Source organism: Anser anser (assembly GCF_964211835.1).
Source record: "Anser anser genome assembly, chromosome: W".
NCBI classification, from domain to species: domain Eukaryota; kingdom Metazoa; phylum Chordata; class Aves; order Anseriformes; family Anatidae; genus Anser; species Anser anser.
Genome location: NC_139731.1, coordinates 6,587,125 through 6,606,576, shown reverse-complemented (window position 1 = coordinate 6,606,576; position 19,452 = coordinate 6,587,125). Strand labels below are relative to the sequence as shown.

The following is a 19,452-nucleotide window of genomic DNA, read 5'->3' as shown; positions in this document are numbered from 1 at the left end:
GGTTGGGGCAATCCCAGACAGGAGCACAGACTGGGAGAAGAACTCATTGAGAGCAGCCCTGCAGAGAAAGACTCGGGGGTTCTGGTGGACGGAAAGCTTGACATGAGCCGGCAGTGCGCGCCTGCAGCCCAGAAGGCCAACTGCATCCTGGGCTGCATCAAAAGAGGAGTGGCCATCAGGTCGAGGGAGGGGATTGTCCCTCGATTCAATTGATTCAATACTTAAAGGGGGCTTATATAAAAGATGGAGAACAACTTTTTGCTTGGGCAGATAATGGGGGATAACGGGGCAGATAACGAATGACAAGGGGGAATGGTTTTAAACTAAAAGAAGGGAGATTTAGATTAGAGGTTAGGAGGAAATTCTTCACTCAGAGGGTGGTGAGGCACTGGAACAGGTTGCCCAGAGAAGTTGTGGATGCCCCATCCCTGCAAAGGTTCAAGACCAGGTTGGATGAGGCTCTGGGCAACCTGATCTAGTGGGTGGCATCCCTGCCCCCTGGCAGGGTGGGTTGGAACTAGATGATCTTTAAGGTCCCTTCCATCTCAAGCCATTCTGTGGTTCTATGATTAATGCCTGCACTGAAGAAAAGGCTACAGTATGACTTCAATTCTTGTTAGATATTAAAGCATCTTCAGGGACATAATTTCAGTCCCCAATTTTTTTTCATACAAAAGAAGGCTCAAACTGATTACAGTGTTCATAAAAATGTTTCATCTTAGTTTGATTTTTTTCTTTTGCATAATGTCAAAAACATTCTTTTTGCCTTTGCACTTTTTTCTTAAGCATTTTTAAAAGCCTTCTATTACTTACTGGTAGCAAGTATTTCTAGATTATTGTTTTCCTCATAATTTCATGAAGCACAAAGTTAACTTTCATCCCAGTGCAAAAATCAGTAGAACTGCTGTCTTCTGTTCTTTTGTTGCGGTTCATTTTTCTTTAATTCTCTAGCATTTTGATTGTTTTTAACTTCCTTTAATTTTTTCTTCACAGTGTAGCTTTTATGGAGAAAATAGAGATTCTTTTGTAATGCAAAATCCTTGTGTACCTGTAGTAATTATTATAAAACCGGTATGTATCCGGTGTAAATTAATGCATCAATGCATCCTTACTACTAAATTGTTTTCTCTTTCATCTGCTATAGCTGTTGAAGTCAGAAGAGGATGCCTCATATAAAACCGTGAAGAAAGCCTGTACTCAACTTGTTGACAATTTGGTGGAGCACATCATTAAATACGAGGAATCTTTATCAGGTAATACTATTTAGAATCCAGTAGCTAAATTGCTTTGAATTTTTATAATAGGTTAACAGTGGTTGTTAAAATTACTATCATGAAAAGTTACTGTTACAGAATTCCTATCACAAAACCAGTGATAGTGAATTATTGCATTTCAGTCCATTATGAACTTTTGAGCACTGCATCATAATAAAGCTTCCCTAAGTTTTCTTTAGTTAACCACAATAACAGAACTACTTTTAAAATAATTTGTTAAAACTTTTAGATCACTAAAACCAAAACAAATATGAAATGCTCTATTTGCCTTAATATGTTCCACGGTTGTAATAGGAATCATTGGCTGGGCCAATGTTCTGTATACAGAAAATATTTAAAAAATACTAATGTCTTTGAAGCATCTCTGCTTCTTATTTCACATATTTTGTTATGAGAACATTATGTTCTCATCTCTAATGCTCTTATCTAATAAGAATATACAAGAATATTCTGTACTGATCTTGAAAGATATGTCATGAAAGATATTCATATGATACTTAGGCCATATGTTTTTAATTGATCAAACAGTGCTTAGATCTAATATCTTTTGTGTATTTTCTAATTTTTGCAGATTCCGACAACAAAGGCGTGAATTCTGGTCGCTTGGTTGCTTGCATAACCACTTTGTACTTATTCAGCAAAATCAGGCCCCAGCTAATGGTCAAACATGCCATGACCATGCAGCCATACCTCACCACTAAATGTAGTGTAAGTAGAGAAAATAAGAATATTAGCCTTGTTTTTCCCCAAGGTAATTAAGCATAGAAATAAACGGCTGTCTTGCATGCTTAATGAAATTGAAGGTAGGAAAAGAGAAATAAAATTGTGTTTCTATTTCACGAACATCATATCTTCTAAAGGTACTAGGTCCTCTAGTATGATCTCTGTAGCTTCTAAGATGCTGTTCCTCATCATCTACCTCCACGTTTTACAGCCAAATGAAATTGAAACCTCTACTGCCTCTTTCCCTTGAGGACTGAAAACCACTTTTTCACCTGTTACAAAATCATTCCTTAAATTTTTTTGTTTTGCAGTCACATTCTTAAAAGTAGGTAAGACTTAACTTATGAATATTAAGACTAAATGTATGGTTCCATGAGACAGGATGATTTCATGTATAGTAAATGTATCAGAAGGAAAATGTCCTGCTCTGTCCTCTTCAGCACCTCTCTGCCTTCCCTAGCTTCCACTTATGCAGGTTTTTTGTGCCCCCCATAAGACAGTTTACCTCTCAAAAATAATAGAGAGCTATAATGCTAAACCACGCGCTCCAGTAAAGTGCCTCCCCCTCCTCTGAAACATTGTGGAGCTTTTTGTTACTTTGAGTAGCACAGTTGTCTCAGTGAAGGTTGTGATAAATCCTTTATCTGGCAGAAGGAGCAAAGCAGATCATGCAGCCATGGCTAAAAAAAGAGCATGGCTGAGTGGGTGGCAGCACTTTATTGAATTAGGTCAGCTGCCCAGGGAAGGACAGCTTTGAGAGTACTTGTTATCAGGTGAGCCTGTAGGTATATCCTAGCACTTTGACACAGTTTCCCATAGGATCCTACTGGATAAAATGTCCAGCATACAGCTAAACAAAAACATCATACGATGGGTGAGCAATTGGCTGACGGGCAGGGCTCAAAGGGTTGTGGAAAATGGGTCCGCATCAGGCTGGTGGCCAGTCACTAGTGGGGTCCCCCAAAGCTCCATTTTAGGGCCAGTTCTCTTCAATGTTTTTATAAAAGATTTGGATGTAGGACTTGAAGGTATTTTGAGTAAGTTTGCCGACGACACCAAACTTGGAGGAGTTGTGGACTCTGCTGAGGGTGGAAAGGCCTTGCAGAGAGATCTGGACAGATTGGAGAGCTGGGCGATCACCAACCGCATGAAGTTTAACAAGAGCAAGTGCCAGGTCCTGCGCCTGGGACGGGGCAACCCTGGCTATACGTACAGACTGGGCGACGAGACGCTGGAGAGCAGCCCCGCAGAGAGGGATCTGGGGGTTGTGGTTGACAGCAAGTTGAATATGAGCCAGCAGTGTGCCCTGGCAGCCAGGAGGGCCAACCGTATCCTGGGGTGCATCAAGCACGGTGTCCTGGTTTCAGCTAGAATAATTTTCCTCCTAGTACCTGGTAGGGTGCTATGTTTTGGATTGGGATGAAAAGAGGGGAAGACGTATGAGGAGCAGCTGAGGTCACTTGGCCTGTTCAGCCTGGACAAGAGGAGGCTGAGGGGAGACCTCATCGCAGTCTACAGCTTCCTTGCGAGAGGGAGTGGAGGGGCAGGCGCTGACCTATTCTCCTTAATCACCAGTGATAGGACCCAAGGGAATGGTGTCAAGCTGCGACAGGGGAGGTTCAGGTTGGATATCAGGAAGAGGTTCTTCACTGAGAGGGTTTTGCACTGGAACAGGCTCCTCAGGGACATAGTCACGGCACCAAGCCTGTCGGAATTTAAGAAGCATTTGGACTGTGCTCTTAGTCATATGGTCTGAATTTTTGGGTAGACCTGTGTGGAGCCAGGAGTTGGACTCGATGATCCTTATGGGTCCCTTCCACCTCGGGATATTCTATGATTCTATGATTTTCTGGATTCGGTCCTGGAGCACTCTCTAGGCACATCTCCAGCAGATTTTCTTTTAGAGCTGTTTCCTGACTAACAGTATGGGAAAGGGGTATCTGATTATTTACTTGCTGCAACATCTCTTTAGTGGCTTACATCGCTTTTGTTACACAGGTTGAGATGAACTGTAGAATAAATTCACCACTGTCAACTTGAATATGTTAAATAGCTTGAGCGTAGCATATGGGAATTATCCTATCGTGATCAGTGAGCCTGATTTGTCAAAAAAAGTCCATTTGTATCAGGATGTATATATTTAAATATAAGAAATGTTTTCTATAGATTTCTCACAATATATATAAATTCATAATTATGCAAACTAGTAATCGTTTTAATTGTAATTTCCATATTAGTGCACATTATTGTCTATTTTGTTTAAGCCACATTCAGCCATAGCACAACTTCATTTGTTGCTGATACCTGTTGCCAGGTGTTGTGTGTTCTCTAGTGTGCATCAAGAAGCATTCTGTAGATTTGTTGTAGGACTCTTTAAATATATATATATATATATAATAAAATTATCAGGATCAAAAGTTTTCAGGTGTGCACACAGCCTTGATGAAAGGTGAAATTCTGCTTCTACAGATTTTTTTATTTCTGGAGGTTCCATAAAAAACAAGAACTAGCTTTCATAATAATAAGTAATTTAATATCATATGTAAACTATATGAATAGCATTCTAAATCTTTACTAAATACCTCAGTGATATCTTACATAAGAGCTGGGATTTTGTGTATATCAGTGCATATTAATAACAGTTATAGACAGTTTATAGGTAACATATACAGAAATGTTAAATGCTGTAAACACTCTTGTTTCAGACCCAGAATGATTTCATGGTGATCTGCAATGTTGCAAAAATCTTAGAGCTTGTAGTGCCACTAATGGAGCACCCAAGTGAGACCTTCCTTGCCACTATTGAGGAAGACCTCATGAAACTCATCATCAAATACGGCATGACGGTAAGATTTTAATTGCTAATATTCAGTTGTTGATTCAATTTTATGTTGTGAAATACATGGTTTTGATTTAATGGAAGTCTATCTTCATTATGAAGTTGCTTATGCTGGTCATAGGACCGATGAGCCATGAAAAAAACAATGTTCTTGGTTTACTGGAGTTTGTACGTGTTGTTGCTATATTTTAATGATTATGACTTTGGGCAGGTTTTCAAAGCAGTCTAGGAGATAGACTGCTAGAGTGTTTGTTTTAGTTCTACATATCTCCACAAAAATCTCGATTTTAATTTCTAAGTATGTAATTCATTTGTTCTCTCTTGCTCCTAGGTTGTTCAGCATTGTGTGAGCTGTCTTGGCGCTATTGTGAATAAAGTCACTCAGAACTATAAATTTGTGTGGGCCTGTTTTAATAGATACTATGGTAAGTAAAGTCAAGGCACAACGTGTAAGTTTCACTTTTCAGTTTTGGCTACAAGTCTTAGGGATGCACCATGTTTAAATACTGTCATTAAACATTTTATCTTACTGTAGGTGCGCTTTCAAAATTAAAAAGTCAACACCAAGAAGACCCCAACAGTACAATACTTACTGCCAATAAACCAGCACTCCTTAGATCACTTTTCACTGTTGGAGCTCTATGTCGGCATTTTGATTTTGATCAGGAAGATTTTAAGGGCAACAGTAAGGTAAAATAATTTGTATTTACTCTCCAAGTCTTATGTATATTGAATGTTCCACTTTTATTTGAAAGCACAGTATTCCTAGTTGCTCAATGCTGTTTTTTCATAATGCATAGAAGGATGTTTTTTGGTCTGTAAATATGTGCAAAGGCCATGTAGTAAGACTGTGTTTCTCTTTTCTTTTTGATATTCATGGTTTTCATAAGAGATTAAAAGCATCTGTTTCATCCTCAAACAGTTGTCATTTTTGTTGTAATTTACTCAGGTTAACATTAAGGATAAAGTACTTGAACTGCTGATGTATTTTACAAAGCATTCAGATGAAGAAGTACAGACAAAAGCCATTATTGGCCTGGGTAAGAAATATTAATAATTTTTATTATTCTGCTATAGTAAACATCTATGCATTCTAGCAGGAATTTATGTATTTATGTAGTGGCAGGGAGTTTATTTAAAATCAAACTTCACTACATGTTTTATTTGAGAAATTGCTAGAGAAATGAAGTCAAAGGGATGCTAATTGTATACTTCTGCAGTAGAGTGGATGCTTTTGACAGCGAATGCCTTTTCGATGCGTGTCCAAGTTTTAAAAAGCAGTGGATTTCAAAAGCAATGGAGATGCAAGTATTTTTAGCTCCAAATCTTGTGTGGTTTTTTTTTTTTTTCAGTCCTCAAGGTATGGTTAAAGAATAACTAGAAAAAGGGCTGGAAAAATCTTGAGCATTCTAAGTGAAGGGCCAGATCTTCTGCAGGAGTTAAGGGAATTATGGCAGTTTGTAACAACTGGGGGTTGTTCTGTGAGATTTCACTAGACATTGAGATGATGACATAGCCTAAATATCACTGTTTTTTTTTTAGGATTTTGACTGTATTTCAATTTTAAATAGATTCGTTATCTGAAGGCATTAGTGTGGTATCTCAGTGACTTGCAGTAATGCATGAACTGCCATTGAGTGATTTGTATCACATTTGTCTTCTGCTCAAGGACAGAATCTGTACTTGTGAGAGAACCTTGTTTGGGCAGATAGGCCTTGGTTTCTGGAAGAGTTCAGTTCATGGTTATGGCTTGCTCTAAAGAAAGTTCTCTCGTGTGTGTGAGCGTGCTATAATTTAACTGTAAGCTATAGTTTAACTATGGGCAATAATTTGCCTTCTTATGCTGCTGTTTTGGTGGCTTTTTAGATGACTAGTAAGGGCTCTGAGAATAAGAACCAAGACTTAATCTTGATTTGAAATTCTGTGAGAATCCATTTCAGACAGCTGAGCAGAATTAATGGCTTTAGAGTTGTCTCATTTGCAGGAGCAATGCCATGGTGTTCTGGACTAACTGGAGTTTTTCTAGGCATTGCATCAAGGTGCACAACACTTCCTGTAGTTTAGTCAAATTTAATTGTCCTGTACAGGATATTGCACATGGGACATGGGCTACCATGCTAACCATAGGCATAATTACTTTACTCATGGACGTTGACAATATTGCATTAGCCAACAATGTTGCTAACTTAGAGACTGAACTCTGATCAGTTTGGGGGAAGGGGAGAAGGTGGGGGTGCCTATCAGTAGTTTTTTTTTTTTTTTTCAGATTTTTCTTCCTCTGCCTGTAAGCACCTCGGTCTTTATTTTAAACCTCAGAAAACTGTTTTAAGTGATATATTGATCTCATCTACATACTGGTTCTATTTTGGGGTTAGCTGTTGTATGTGTGGACATGTGGTAGACAGGGCAAAATTCTACCTTACAGGCTGGTAACTGAGCCAAGTTGTCAAATCATTCAACATTTGTATGAAGCAATAAGGTGAAAAGAACTAGCAAGCTATTTCCATGTTTATGCAAAATAAAGGTGTTGCGTGAAGAATGCGTATTTTCCTATCAGTAATTATTTGTGTGTCCTTTCGGTAAGGACACTTAACAGGCTTAGCCTTTGCTTTGGGATGTGTCACTCCTGTTGAGGGAACCTGGCCACTATAGTTAAGGGTAACAAAAAATGTTTTTATAAATATATTAACAGCAAAAGGAGGGCCAAGAAGAATCTCCATTTTTAATGGACGCAGGGGGGAACATGTCTACAGAGGATAAGGAAAAGGCTGAGGTTCTTAATGCCTTCTTTACGTCTGTCTTTACTAGCCAGACCACTTATCCTTGGGGTACTCAGCCTCCCGACCTGGAAGTCTTGGACGGGGAACAGAAGAACCACCCCACAATTCAGGTGGAAACAGTTAGAGACCTGCTGCTCCACCTGGACTGTCACAAGTCCATGGGGCCAGATGGGATTCACCCGAGGGTGCTGAGGGAGCTGGCGGATGTGATTGCTGGTCCACTTTCCGTCATCTATCAGCGGTCATGGTCATCCGGAGAGGTCCGAGATGGCTGGAGACTTGCTAATGTGACGCCCAGCTAAAATAAGGGTCGTAAGGAGGACCCGGGGAACTACAGGCCTGTCAGCCTGACTTCGGTGCCAGGAAAGGTGATGGAACAGGTCATCTTGAACGCAATCACACAGCGTCTGCGGGACAACCGGGGGATCAGGCCCAGTCAGCATGGGTTCATGAAAGGCAAGTTCTGCCTGACTACCTCATCTCCTTCTATGACCGGGTGACCCGCCTGGTGGATGAGGGAAAGGCTGTTGATGTAGTCTACCAAGACCTCAGCAAGGCCTTTGACACGGTCTCCCACAGTATTCTCCTGGAGAAGCTGGCAGCCCATGGCTTGGACAGCTACGCTCTTGGCTGGGTTAAAAACTGGCTGGACAGCCGGGCCCTGAGAGTAGCAGTGAACAGAGTGAAATCCAGCTGGCGATTGGTCACCAGTGGTGTTCCCCAGGGGTCGGTGTTGGGGCCCATCCTCTTTAATATCTTTATTGATGACTTGGATGAGGGAATTGAGTGCACCCTCAGCAAGTTTGCAGACGACACCAAGTTGAGGGAAAGTGTCTAGCTGTCGGAGGGTAGGAAGAACCTGCAGAGGGACCTGGACAGGTTGGGTCAATGGGCAGAGGCCAATGGGATGAGGTTCAACATGGCTAAGTGCCGGGTCCTGCACTTTGGCCACAACAACCCCATGCAGCGCTACAAGCTTGGGGCAGAGTGGCTGGAAAGCTGTGCAGAGGAAAGGGATCTGGGGGTGCTGATTGATGCTCGCCTGAACAGGAGCCAGCAGTGTGCCCAGGTGACCAAGAAGGCCAACGGCATCCTGGCTTGTCTCTGGAATAGCGTAGCCAGCAGGACCAGGGAGGTGACCATCCCCCTGTACTCTGCTCTGGTGAGGCCTTACCTCGAGTACTGTGTTCAGCTTTGGGCCCCTCAGTAGAAGAAGGACATTGAGGCCCTGGAACGTGTCTGTCCAGAGAAGGGCTATGTAGCCGGTGAAGGGTCTGGAACACAAGTCCTATGAGGAGCGTCTGAGGGAGCTGGGGTTGTTGAGTCTGGAGAAGAGGAGGCTCAGGGGAGACCTTATTGCTCTCTCTAACTACCTGAAAGGAAGTTGTGGGGAGCTGGGGGTCAGCCTCTTCTCACAGATAAGCAGCGATAGGACTAGAGGGAATAGCCTCAGCTTGTGCTGGGTAGGTTTAGGTTGGAAATTAGGAGACATTTCTTCTCAGAAAGAGTAGCCAGGCATTGCAAGGGATTGCCCAGGGAGGTGGTGGAGTCACCATCCCTGGGGGGTGTTTAAGGAGTGATTGGACTTGATGCTTAGGGACATGGTTTAGTGGGTGACATCGGGGTAGTAGGGTGATGGTTGGACCAGATGATCTTGGAGGTCTTTTCAACCTTAATGATTCTAGGATTATATGATTAAGCTTAACCGTAAGTCTTTTAAGGTCTGATTATGGTTCTCTTCCCAATGTGTACCTGCAAGGCAAGTCGAGGATATAACATTTTGATTTTTGTTCCTTGATGGTTCCTTGGAGAGCTCCTAATTATTCAGATACTGACCACTACACTGGATGTGCTTCCAGACCTGTATGACTCTTCTTACTGCAGCTTCCCTAGGTCAGCACCCTGTCTTTATCAAGAGTATTGCTTTCATGGCTGATAGAACTCCTTATAATTTTTGGATGGTGTCCATATGAAAAAGCAATACTGTTTGGATTAGAAAAAGCTATGCTGTTGTAGGAATTGGGAGGGGATAAATTTCATACCTGTATTTTGAAACAAGACTTAAAAAAAGAAATATAATTTCTAGATGATAATGTGGAATATTTCCTCTTCCCCCCCCCCCCCCCCCCCCCCCCCTTAGGATTTGCATTTATACAGCACCCAAGCTTAATGTTCGAACAGGAAGTAAAGACTCTGTACAACAGCATTCTTTCAGATAAGAACTGTTCAGTAAACTTAAAAATCCAGGTGTTAAAAAACCTCCAGACCTACTTGCAAGAGGAGGATACACGTATGCAGCAGGCAGACAGAGAGTGTAAGTGTTAAATTCTTCTGTGCTAATGAGGCATTCAAAATCTAACTTTTTTTCATACAGTTATTATATATGTGAACCGAATCACTTAAGGTTGTTATCTATCAATAATACTGTACACAAAGTATCCTAGGAGAATTTTCAAAAACCATTATGTGCATAGGTGTATTGAGAAGTGTAGGTTATTATTAACTTTCAAAATGTATAAATTCTGGAAGCAATCCAGAATACATAATTGCTGTAATGATGGTAGTAATGCTTTTCATCAAAATCTTCTCTAAGGTTAATTTGCAGATACAAAATAAGAAATAATAAGAAAAAAATTAGATTAAAAACTTTTTTTAAGGAACAAGAGTATAATTAAGGTCATGTCTCTAGTTTTCTTGAATATTTACCATCAGATTGTTCTACATTTCATGAGATCATAAACACATTCTAAGACAGCTGAAATGTGTATATATTGTAAAGCTTAAAGATCAGTATGCATCAACTAATGGCGAAGTAAATGATTATACTGTGGTGAGTGTTATTGTTTTTGTCCTTTTTACAGGGAAAAAAGTAGCAAAACAGGAAGACCTGAAGGAAATGGGTGATATTTCCTCAGGGATGAGTAGTTCCATCATGCAACTATATCTCAAACAGGTCCTTGAGGCTTTCTTTCATACCCAGTCCAGTGTACGCCACTTTGCTCTAAACGTCATTGCACTGACATTAAACCAGGGTCTCATCCATCCTGTTCAGGTATGGTAGGCTTTTTTTTTGGGGGGGGGGGGGGGGGGGGGGGATAGTATTTTGGGGGGGACACTGGATAGTATTACTTTTCTGGTATAAGTATAAATTTCAGGTGTATGCCAGGCCTTTTCCTTCCTTTGATTCTTTATACTGGAAACTGTGTTAGCTTGTCCCCACCTCAATCCCCATATCCTCCAAACACTATGAAATTCCAGAGCCAATGTCAGAACTGTCTTCAGTCCTCATCCATTATTCTTTGCTTACATAATATTTTTTTAATTATTTTTAATGCTGCACCCATCATGCATGTTCAGTCATAAGTTGTGTGCTTGTTTTTTGTTTTTTTTTAAATGACATTTTTTGTACTGTAAATTGACTTTCGAGTTTGAGAGAAATAGGAATGCTACCTGAAACCTTGCACAACTTCTACCATTATTTGTAATGCTGGTCTTTCTTGTATATTGTACTATGTGCTTGCAAAAAGTAGTCAGGTGGTTAAGTTGCATAGAGTTTCCTATTCTAGTTCCTGCAGTAGTCAGAATACAAGAACAACAGTGTTCTGACTGGAAGAACAATGGAAGAACAAAGAGTGAGAAAGAGGTGGTACAATGACTCTGAATAATTATTTCATTTTTTTTTTCAAGTGCGTGCCATACTTAATTGCTATGGGCACAGATCCAGAGCCCTCTATGAGAAACAAAGCTGACCAGCAGTTGGTGGAAATAGACAAAAAATATGCTGGGTTCATTCATGTAAGTAATTCTAAATTAAAATTTTACAGAATACTGTTTGCTGATAGTTTAACACTTGAATATGCCTCAGCTGCAGAAAAATAGTATCAAGTAACAAATTAACTATAAGCAGTTGTAAAGAAGATCCTGACTCTTTCCCCGATCAGAGATTTCTGTTGTTAGAAATAGAAAGAATGTAATAGGATGTAATAATTTGAAGCATCTCTTCCAGTCTAAAATTGTCTTTAATTTATAATTCACAATGTTTTGCACAGTGAATAGTACACGAGCATTTATTTGATAAGAGATAAGGACAGGTGTTTCATAATGTTTAGCAACAACTTACCTATATCAGTAGACTAGGGAAAAGAACACATTGTTCAAAATAGGATTTTAGGGTATTGAGGCTTTATGAATTGTAATCTGAGCTGAAGGAGCATAGGAAGTTGTTTAGAACTGGGGGATCTTGCTAAAGGAAAATCTGAGGGCTAAGTGAGGACTTGTGGAGTTGTGGCATAGTGCTATTAGTTCTGTTTAAGATCTGAAACGGCACTGCAGAACCTTTACCTTATCACAGAAGATCCCATTCTTGGTTCAACATGTGTACTACATTATGGAAGTTCCCAAATTTGTTTTGTATTCCACTGAAATTGGAGCTTTGTACTATTCATGGTATCCAAATATACCTAATGCAATAGGTAAAGGCTGTCAGAGGAGATTTGCTCTGTAGGCAGCTCTGATTTAAATCAATGTATACGTGAGGAGATAGCTATACTGAACAAAAGCAGAGGTGGTATGAGGAGAGTTGGATATGCAGCCTAGGTAAGGATTCATTCTGTTCTGAAATTTCAACAGCAGCCTTGAAGTAAGTAAAATCAGCTGGAAATTCTAGGATATCTGCAAAAAATAAAAAAAAAATAAAAATCTCATTTTTTGTTGGTTATTTTGCACTAATATGGACTCAGTATTGGTTTCACTATAGCTGACATAAGCATACACATTTGGTAAAATATTCCGTTCATGTATGAACATTTCAGTATTCTTGAAAGTAGTTTAAGTTGAAATACCTGGCTGCAGTTGGTAAATAGATTAGCTGTATATGTTTCTAACATAGAATGAATGGTGAAAGCAGTTCACAAGACATTTTGATCTCTGCCACAAATTCTGTTTTAATGTTTGCCGACTCAAGAGGTAGTATCACTGCAGTGCATGTTTGAAAGTTCAACTTCAGATGAGCAGCCACTTAAAAGGAAATAAGCTTAAAAAAAAAAGTTAGTTTCTGTTAACAGGCATTTGTTTAATTTTCCACTGCAAAAAAATATATTATGTGTTTCGGTTTTACTGCTTGAAAGCAATGGTTTAAATAAAAATAAATACTTTTCAGATGAAAGCAGTGGCTGGTATGAAGATGTCTTACCAGGTGCAACAGGCGATCAATACCTGCCCAAAGGATCCTGTAAGAGGTTTTAGACACGATGAATCATCCAGTGCATTGTGTTCACACCTATACTCTCTGATTCGAGGAAACCGTCAACACAGACGAGCATTTTTAATTTCTTTACTCAACCTCTTTGATGATACTGCAGTAAGCATCACATTTCTTTCACTTCAAAAGAAATTCAAATATAGCAGTACAAGCTTAAATTCTCCTTTCACAATGTATTTTTATGACATATTGATAACTTTGTTTCCCTATTGTGTTTTGTTTTGCTTTGTAATATGAGGTATTTACATATATAATATTTGTTATTTTTGCATCATTCTATATCTTTCTATATACCCAGTTTGGATTGATCAAAAATAATGTATCTTCAGTTATGGCTAAATTTTACGTATGTTCTTTAGAGTCAGGTGGAAGATATCTAAAATAAAATTTGTTATGTTTTTTTTGCTCTAGACTGTTAGGAACATATGATAAGAGTATAAATCCAATGTATTTATAGGTACGCTTATAATTTTGTATTTATTCTTAATTTCCAGAAAACAGAGGTGAATATGCTCTTGTACATAGCAGACAATCTAGCATGTTTTCCTTATCAAACACAGGAAGAGCCACTGTTTATAATGCATCATATAGACATTACACTATCAGTTTCTGGTAGCAACCTACTACAGTCATTTAAAGAGGTATGTGCCTTTATAGTTTACTATATTTATTATTGTGGCAACATAAGCTTCTCTATAATTTGGTCAATTTTTCAGTGAGTACAGTACCATTATTATGATATGGATGAGCAGCATTACTTTGTAACCAGTAGTTAAAAAACAAACAAACAAATAACCCTCTTTGTTCTGGCCTGGATTTGGAAGACGCTAATTAAAAACCTTTCCTTACATTTCTGCTTACGTTATTAAAAAAGAAAGAAAAATGTTAAGATCTCAATATTAAATACCTATCATTTCCTAATATTTCTGAATAGTAATAAATTGCATGCATCTGGAAGTACATGAACCTGGAATCATCATGAAATATTGGTTTATTGTGGTGGTTTTAATAATAAAATCCAGTTTGCTGTTTAATTCTTTTTGTTCTCAAGTAGCTGATGGTAGTTGCATGTGTGTCACCTGAGAGACTTTAAATGCATTGTTTACTGCAAGAAAAGTGTGCGGTATTTCATTTCATATGGTGGTATATAAGAACCCCGGTCATGGTATAGTACCTGTTGTTACGGCAATACACAACCCTGTAAGAAAAAGGCCTCTATTTCTCAGGCTTCTTCATTTCCTGGACAACTTTAATGATAAAAGGTCCAAGCTGTTAAGAAGCAAACCCATTCCAAGAATTTCCAATCTGATACTAATTACAAGTCAGAGTTGATGCCTGGAAAGTACACTGCTTTGTGTTCTCACCCCACCAAAGTTGATTTTTAATCTGCTAGAAAAAGACAGATTCTTCAGATTGGGCACCAGTGTGTAGCACCCAGCACAGTAAGGATGAGATGCTGACTGGGACATCTTAAGTTCTGTGTTATGAAAAATCATAGTATGTGCAGTAATAATGCAAGTGTGAAATTCTGTAGCTCTAAAAGTAGTAAAACTGATTATTAGTAGCACTGTGTATGATCCCTTGGGGTTTCTCTGTTCAGCAGCGTAATTAATATCATAACGTTTTAACAGAGGCAAGGATTAAAAAGAGCTTGGACTAGTCTGTACCAAAGTACTTATGGAAATATATGTAGTGTACAAAAATTATACCCAGGTGACATATAAATGGAATTTTCTTCCCGATTTATTGTATTCTGCCTTCTAATGCATTTTTCTGGCACTGCTAAAAGAAAAACTTTTTAAGAATAACGTGCCAGTGGAGTACTTGTTGCTTCACTTACTTCTGTTGTACCCACTTGGGGGGGGGGGGAAGTAGTCTTTGGATCAGTTATTTTGGGGTGGGGGTCAGGGTCAGGGGGTAAATTGAGCATCTTTTTTTCCATAAATAATTTTAATCTTTGAATATTGAGTTCTGAATTATTTGTTGTTGTTTTATTGTTCAGGGAATTCTTGCTGATTTCAGCCAATGATGATTTTGGAAAGATTTTCTAGAAACAGGCATGATGCTACTTTACCCTAATTTTGGAACGTGTTAATTTCTCTCTGTCACAGTCTATGGTGAAAGACAAAAAAAAGGAAAGAAAGCCTTCATCAGACGAGGAGGCTGAGAGTGACAGTAACAGTGGTAGTGAGAGTGAAAGTGAAGAGGAAGCTTCTAAGCCTCGGAGATTACGGAAACGAGTAGACTTTGATTCAGATTCTGATGAAGAAAATGATATAAATGCTGTGATGAAATGTTTACCAGAAAATTCAGCTCCTTTAATTGAATTTGCAAACGTGTCCCAAGGCATATTATTACTTTTGATGCTGAAACAGCATTTAAAGAACCTCTGTGGATTCTCTGATAGGTAAGGATTGCTTAGATAATAGCCTGATCTTGTAATTTAGTGGGTTCTTTGTAAGGATTAAGTTTGGAAGTTTTTAAAAAAAGTTATTGTAACTAATTGTTTAAGCAATAGATTTGTGTAAGAGAAAAATCGTAAATGTAACAAGTTGAATGTAATGAAAATGAAACTTTGTCTTAGAAAAAGCAATGATTAATTTATTATCAGGATGTCTATTGTAGATGAAATGATGAAAGTATGACTGCTTATACTGAAGATTTTAAAAGCTTTTCCTTGAAATTATTTCAGAATTTCCTTAAAAACTCTTCTTTCTTGTTTTCTTTAAACAGTAAAATTCAGAAATATTCTCCATCTGAATCTGCAAAAGTTTATGATAAAGCGATAAACAGGAAGACAGGAGTGCATTTCCATCCAAAACAAACTCTGGATTTTCTGCGGAGTGATATGGCTAATTCTAAGATCACTGAAGAAGTGAAGAGAAGTATAGTAAAACAGTACTTAGATGTAAGTAAAGTTGCTCAGCAGAAAATCTAAAACTCTTTTAAACTGGCTAACACAGTACAAACTTGAAAGTAGATGCTAATGAATTGGACAAACATTTCAAAATGTTATGTTCCTGGTAATCTTATGTGATATTCTGATAACTCACAACTTTCTTTCAGGAACACATGAGCTGTTCAAGCTTGAAGTTGTCTGCCATACGTTTTACCCTGTTTCCTTATCTTTCCATTTGATTTAATTTAATGTAGTGTCATATCAGTGGTTATTTTTAAAGTTACAGTGTGGACCAATCTTTTTTTTTTTTTTTTAATGTATAGTTTAAGCTCCTTATGGAACATTTGGATCCTGATGAAGACGAAGAAGATGGAGAGGTGTCAGCTAGCACAAATGCTCGGAACAAAGCAATTACTTCGCTGCTTGGAGGAGGCAGCCCTAAAAACAATGCAGCTGAGACAGAGGATGATGAAAGTGATGGGGAGGATAGAGGAGGAGGCACTTCAGGGGTGAGGCGGAGGAGGAGTCAACGTATTTCGCAGCGTATTACGTAAAATGATTTTTATGTGCTTATAAATGTCAGTCTATTATATTAAATGTACACCAAGTAATGTAATCCACATGAAAGCATTTTGTAGATAGAGATTCTCTACTTAACCATTTATACAACTTTTGTAGAAAGTTTAACAGAAAAGACAATAATAAAAAAAATAGAAAATGAGATTTATCCAGCATAAAAAGTTATTAATTTTCCTTTGGAATGTACTGTGTGTTATCCTTTTTATTGTTGCCAAGTTTTTATGTAGCTTTATTATTCATGTGTATATATAATTTTATATATCAATAAGAGATAAAGACACGGGTACAAATTAAGAGTATGTGATTTTACAAGGATATGTTAACCCCTTGGCGCTGGCGGTCGCGGTGCGTCTCATTGCCGGCAATGGAATGTGTGCTGGGAAATCCCAACTCCCGGCGTCAAGGGATTAAAAACAATAAAAGCAATAATTTCACTAAAGTTCTTTTGTGTAACACTTGGTCTTTTTTCCCCCCCAATGTTTTAGTCATTGAGAAGGTCAAAACGAAATTCAGACTCTACGGAGTTGGCTTCACAGATGAATGAAAGTGTTGATGTCATGGATGTCATCGCTATTTGCTGTCCAAAGTACAAAGACCGACCACAAATTGCAAGAGTAGTACAGAAAACCAGCAATGGCTTCAGTGTTCAGTGGATGGCAGGCTCCTACAGTGGCTCCTGGACTGAGGCTAAGCGCCGTGATGGCCGCAAACTGGTGCCTTGGGTAGACACTATTAAAGAGTCAGACATTATTTACAAAAAAATTGCTCTAACGAGTGCTAATAAGCTGACTAATAAAGTTGTTCAGACTTTACGATCGCTGTATGCTGCCAAGGATGGAACTTCCAGCTAATGAATTTGTACATGCAGCCAAATTTGCAGGAATTGAAATAACACAAAAACTTGAAATATCAACTTTCTGGAAACAAACAAGCAGTTAAATGAAGAGTAAGAATGGGACCTGGGACACAGGGAAAAAAAAAAAAAAGAAGGAAATGTTTGGTAAACATTTTTGTGGGAGCTTCCTTCGCTGTTGTGCAGCAGAAACTTCTCAGTTCATTTTTACTCCCACTGTATTATAGTTTAACAAAAAAAATGTTTATATCTTGAAAAAAAAAAACAATTTCTGTTTAAAAAAATAAACAAGTGAATGTTGGAAATTAGTCTGTTAATGTTCTTAATAAAGTGTTCTTGAAGTTTAACCTAGCAGCGGATGGCTTTCTTTAGCTTAGCCCAGTTTCCAGGGAAGCATTGTTTTTCCAGGCTGTAAAATGGCAGAACCTCCTGGATATATAATTTATTCTGTTGAAGGAAAAAAAAGTGGGGGGGGGGGGGGGGGGGAGGGGGGGGGGGAGCATGCAGTATCTCTGACCTATCTGCAGGAGGAGTTTTTGTAAATGTAGATTTTGATGTATTAGGTCACCGTGAAATACTACAAGAAAAGGGATCCCCAGCAAATCTGGTGGAATGAATACTGCAATAAATTTTTTTACTTCTCTTTGTTACTTGTCTGTTTCCATTTGAATTTCTTATTGTAAAGAGCTGTTTAAATCCATTTATATTATTTTGCAGTCTTTTATGTAATATTTACTATATTAGTGGTTTTCAATTCAAGACATAAGATATTGTTTATACAGTTTGTATAGGCTGATTTCTGAATAATTGGTATCTTCAGTTTTATCCCTTAAGGGATATAAACACAAGTTAACTCCAGGGTTTTATTGTATCCTGCAATATTTAGTGTTAACTATATAATTTAGCACTGTGCCAAACACATTTTCAAGAGTACATTTTGATATAAAAAGAAACTATAGTTTATTCCTTGTATGCTTCAATTTCTTTCTAATGCTGTCCAAATGGTAATTTATGATAGTTTAAATTTTGGGAAAGCTGAATGACTATTCTGCTTGGGCTAACTGGCCACATATGCATGTCTCTGGGTTAATATATATAAAGGTTTATGTCAAAAGGAGATAGCTACCAGTATCTGAGGAGTGAATGGGTACAAATCTGGGTAATTATGTTACATTCCTTCACAAATTATTTTTTTAATGTTTGTATATTAGACTTTTTTTTTTTTTTTTTTTTTTACAAAAAATCTAAACCAGCTTACTTTTTAGGGGAATATTAAACCCTGCTGTGTTTTCAGTATATTTATCTATAAAACATGTTCCTCAATAAGTAAATCTTTCTTCATGTTTATTTTCTTTCACAAATTTAATTTATGGTAGGATATTGCTTTTATGAAACTATCTGGCAGAACTCTAATGTGTTATTTGATTTGTGAGTAAAAGTAACAATATTCCAAAAGATTTTAATGTACAGGAATAACATTAAACTGAAATGATTAACAACTCCTCAGAATCTAGTTAGTAATTGTTCTTATGGGAAACGCCTTTTTGCTGTTTCACCACTGGAATTTTTCTGAACAGAAATATTTTCCCACCTTTTTTCTTCACTGTTGATGTTTTCTTCACTGTACAAAAGTCTACATCTTGAGCTAAGATAGGTATTGATAAATTTGGGAGAAGTAGAAGTCGTGCCTGCAGCTCAGGGTGCAGAACAGTTTTGTAGCAAATGATGAAATACTGTATTTCTCAGGGCCAGGAGCAGCTTTTATAGTGGGAATTTCATATATTCACTTTGAGAATAGAGGGGTTGTATGACATGTCACATGTTATTAGTAGAAAGTTGAAAATACTTCAAGGGAAAACTCCAAATGATAAAAACAAGAATTTCATATAGATCTGCAGTCTCAAATGAAGTTGTGTCACTAGTCTGTTAGACATTTCTGATGCTATTTATATTAAAGCATCATATTTTTAATAGGTAATACAAATATTTCAGTGATCATAAACATTTTTTTCCTGGTCATGTGGCTTTCCCAATAGCAAAGAAGTTTGTTTGTTTTTAATAAATTTTAATTTGTTTGGTATTTGTTAAAATAAAATTATCAGAAAAAAATATAATTAAAAAATAGAAACGAGATGTCTAAAGTTGTCTAAGTTGAGAGGAGCATATATGCTTCTTGATGGGATCTCTTGGCTATAATATAATATAGACTTATAAAAGTAATTATAGATTATTAAATAAACTGATA

The 19,452-nt window shown here is 37.9% G+C and overlaps 1 protein-coding gene across 1 annotated transcript in view; it reads left to right on the top strand.

Annotated features, from left to right (window-relative positions):
• Positions 1-17,830, top strand: part of LOC310888611 (nipped-B-like protein) — a 97,819-nt gene extending 79,989 nt beyond the window's left edge. Inside the window, exons 28-42 of the mRNA XM_083815486.1 lie at positions 1,145-1,253; positions 1,846-1,982; positions 4,703-4,843; positions 5,168-5,261; positions 5,372-5,526; positions 5,786-5,876; positions 9,757-9,930; positions 10,478-10,668; positions 11,304-11,411; positions 12,775-12,975; positions 13,371-13,517; positions 14,988-15,283; positions 15,610-15,784; positions 16,099-16,284; positions 16,840-17,830. Coding sequence (XP_083671612.1) covers positions 1,145-1,253; positions 1,846-1,982; positions 4,703-4,843; positions 5,168-5,261; positions 5,372-5,526; positions 5,786-5,876; positions 9,757-9,930; positions 10,478-10,668; positions 11,304-11,411; positions 12,775-12,975; positions 13,371-13,517; positions 14,988-15,283; positions 15,610-15,784; positions 16,099-16,284; positions 16,840-17,205 — 2,571 coding nt within the window. The 3' untranslated portion in view covers positions 17,206-17,830. The remainder of the gene's footprint in view (positions 1-1,144; positions 1,254-1,845; positions 1,983-4,702; positions 4,844-5,167; positions 5,262-5,371; positions 5,527-5,785; positions 5,877-9,756; positions 9,931-10,477; positions 10,669-11,303; positions 11,412-12,774; positions 12,976-13,370; positions 13,518-14,987; positions 15,284-15,609; positions 15,785-16,098; positions 16,285-16,839) is intronic.
• Positions 17,831-19,452: the final 1,622 nt, after the last annotated feature.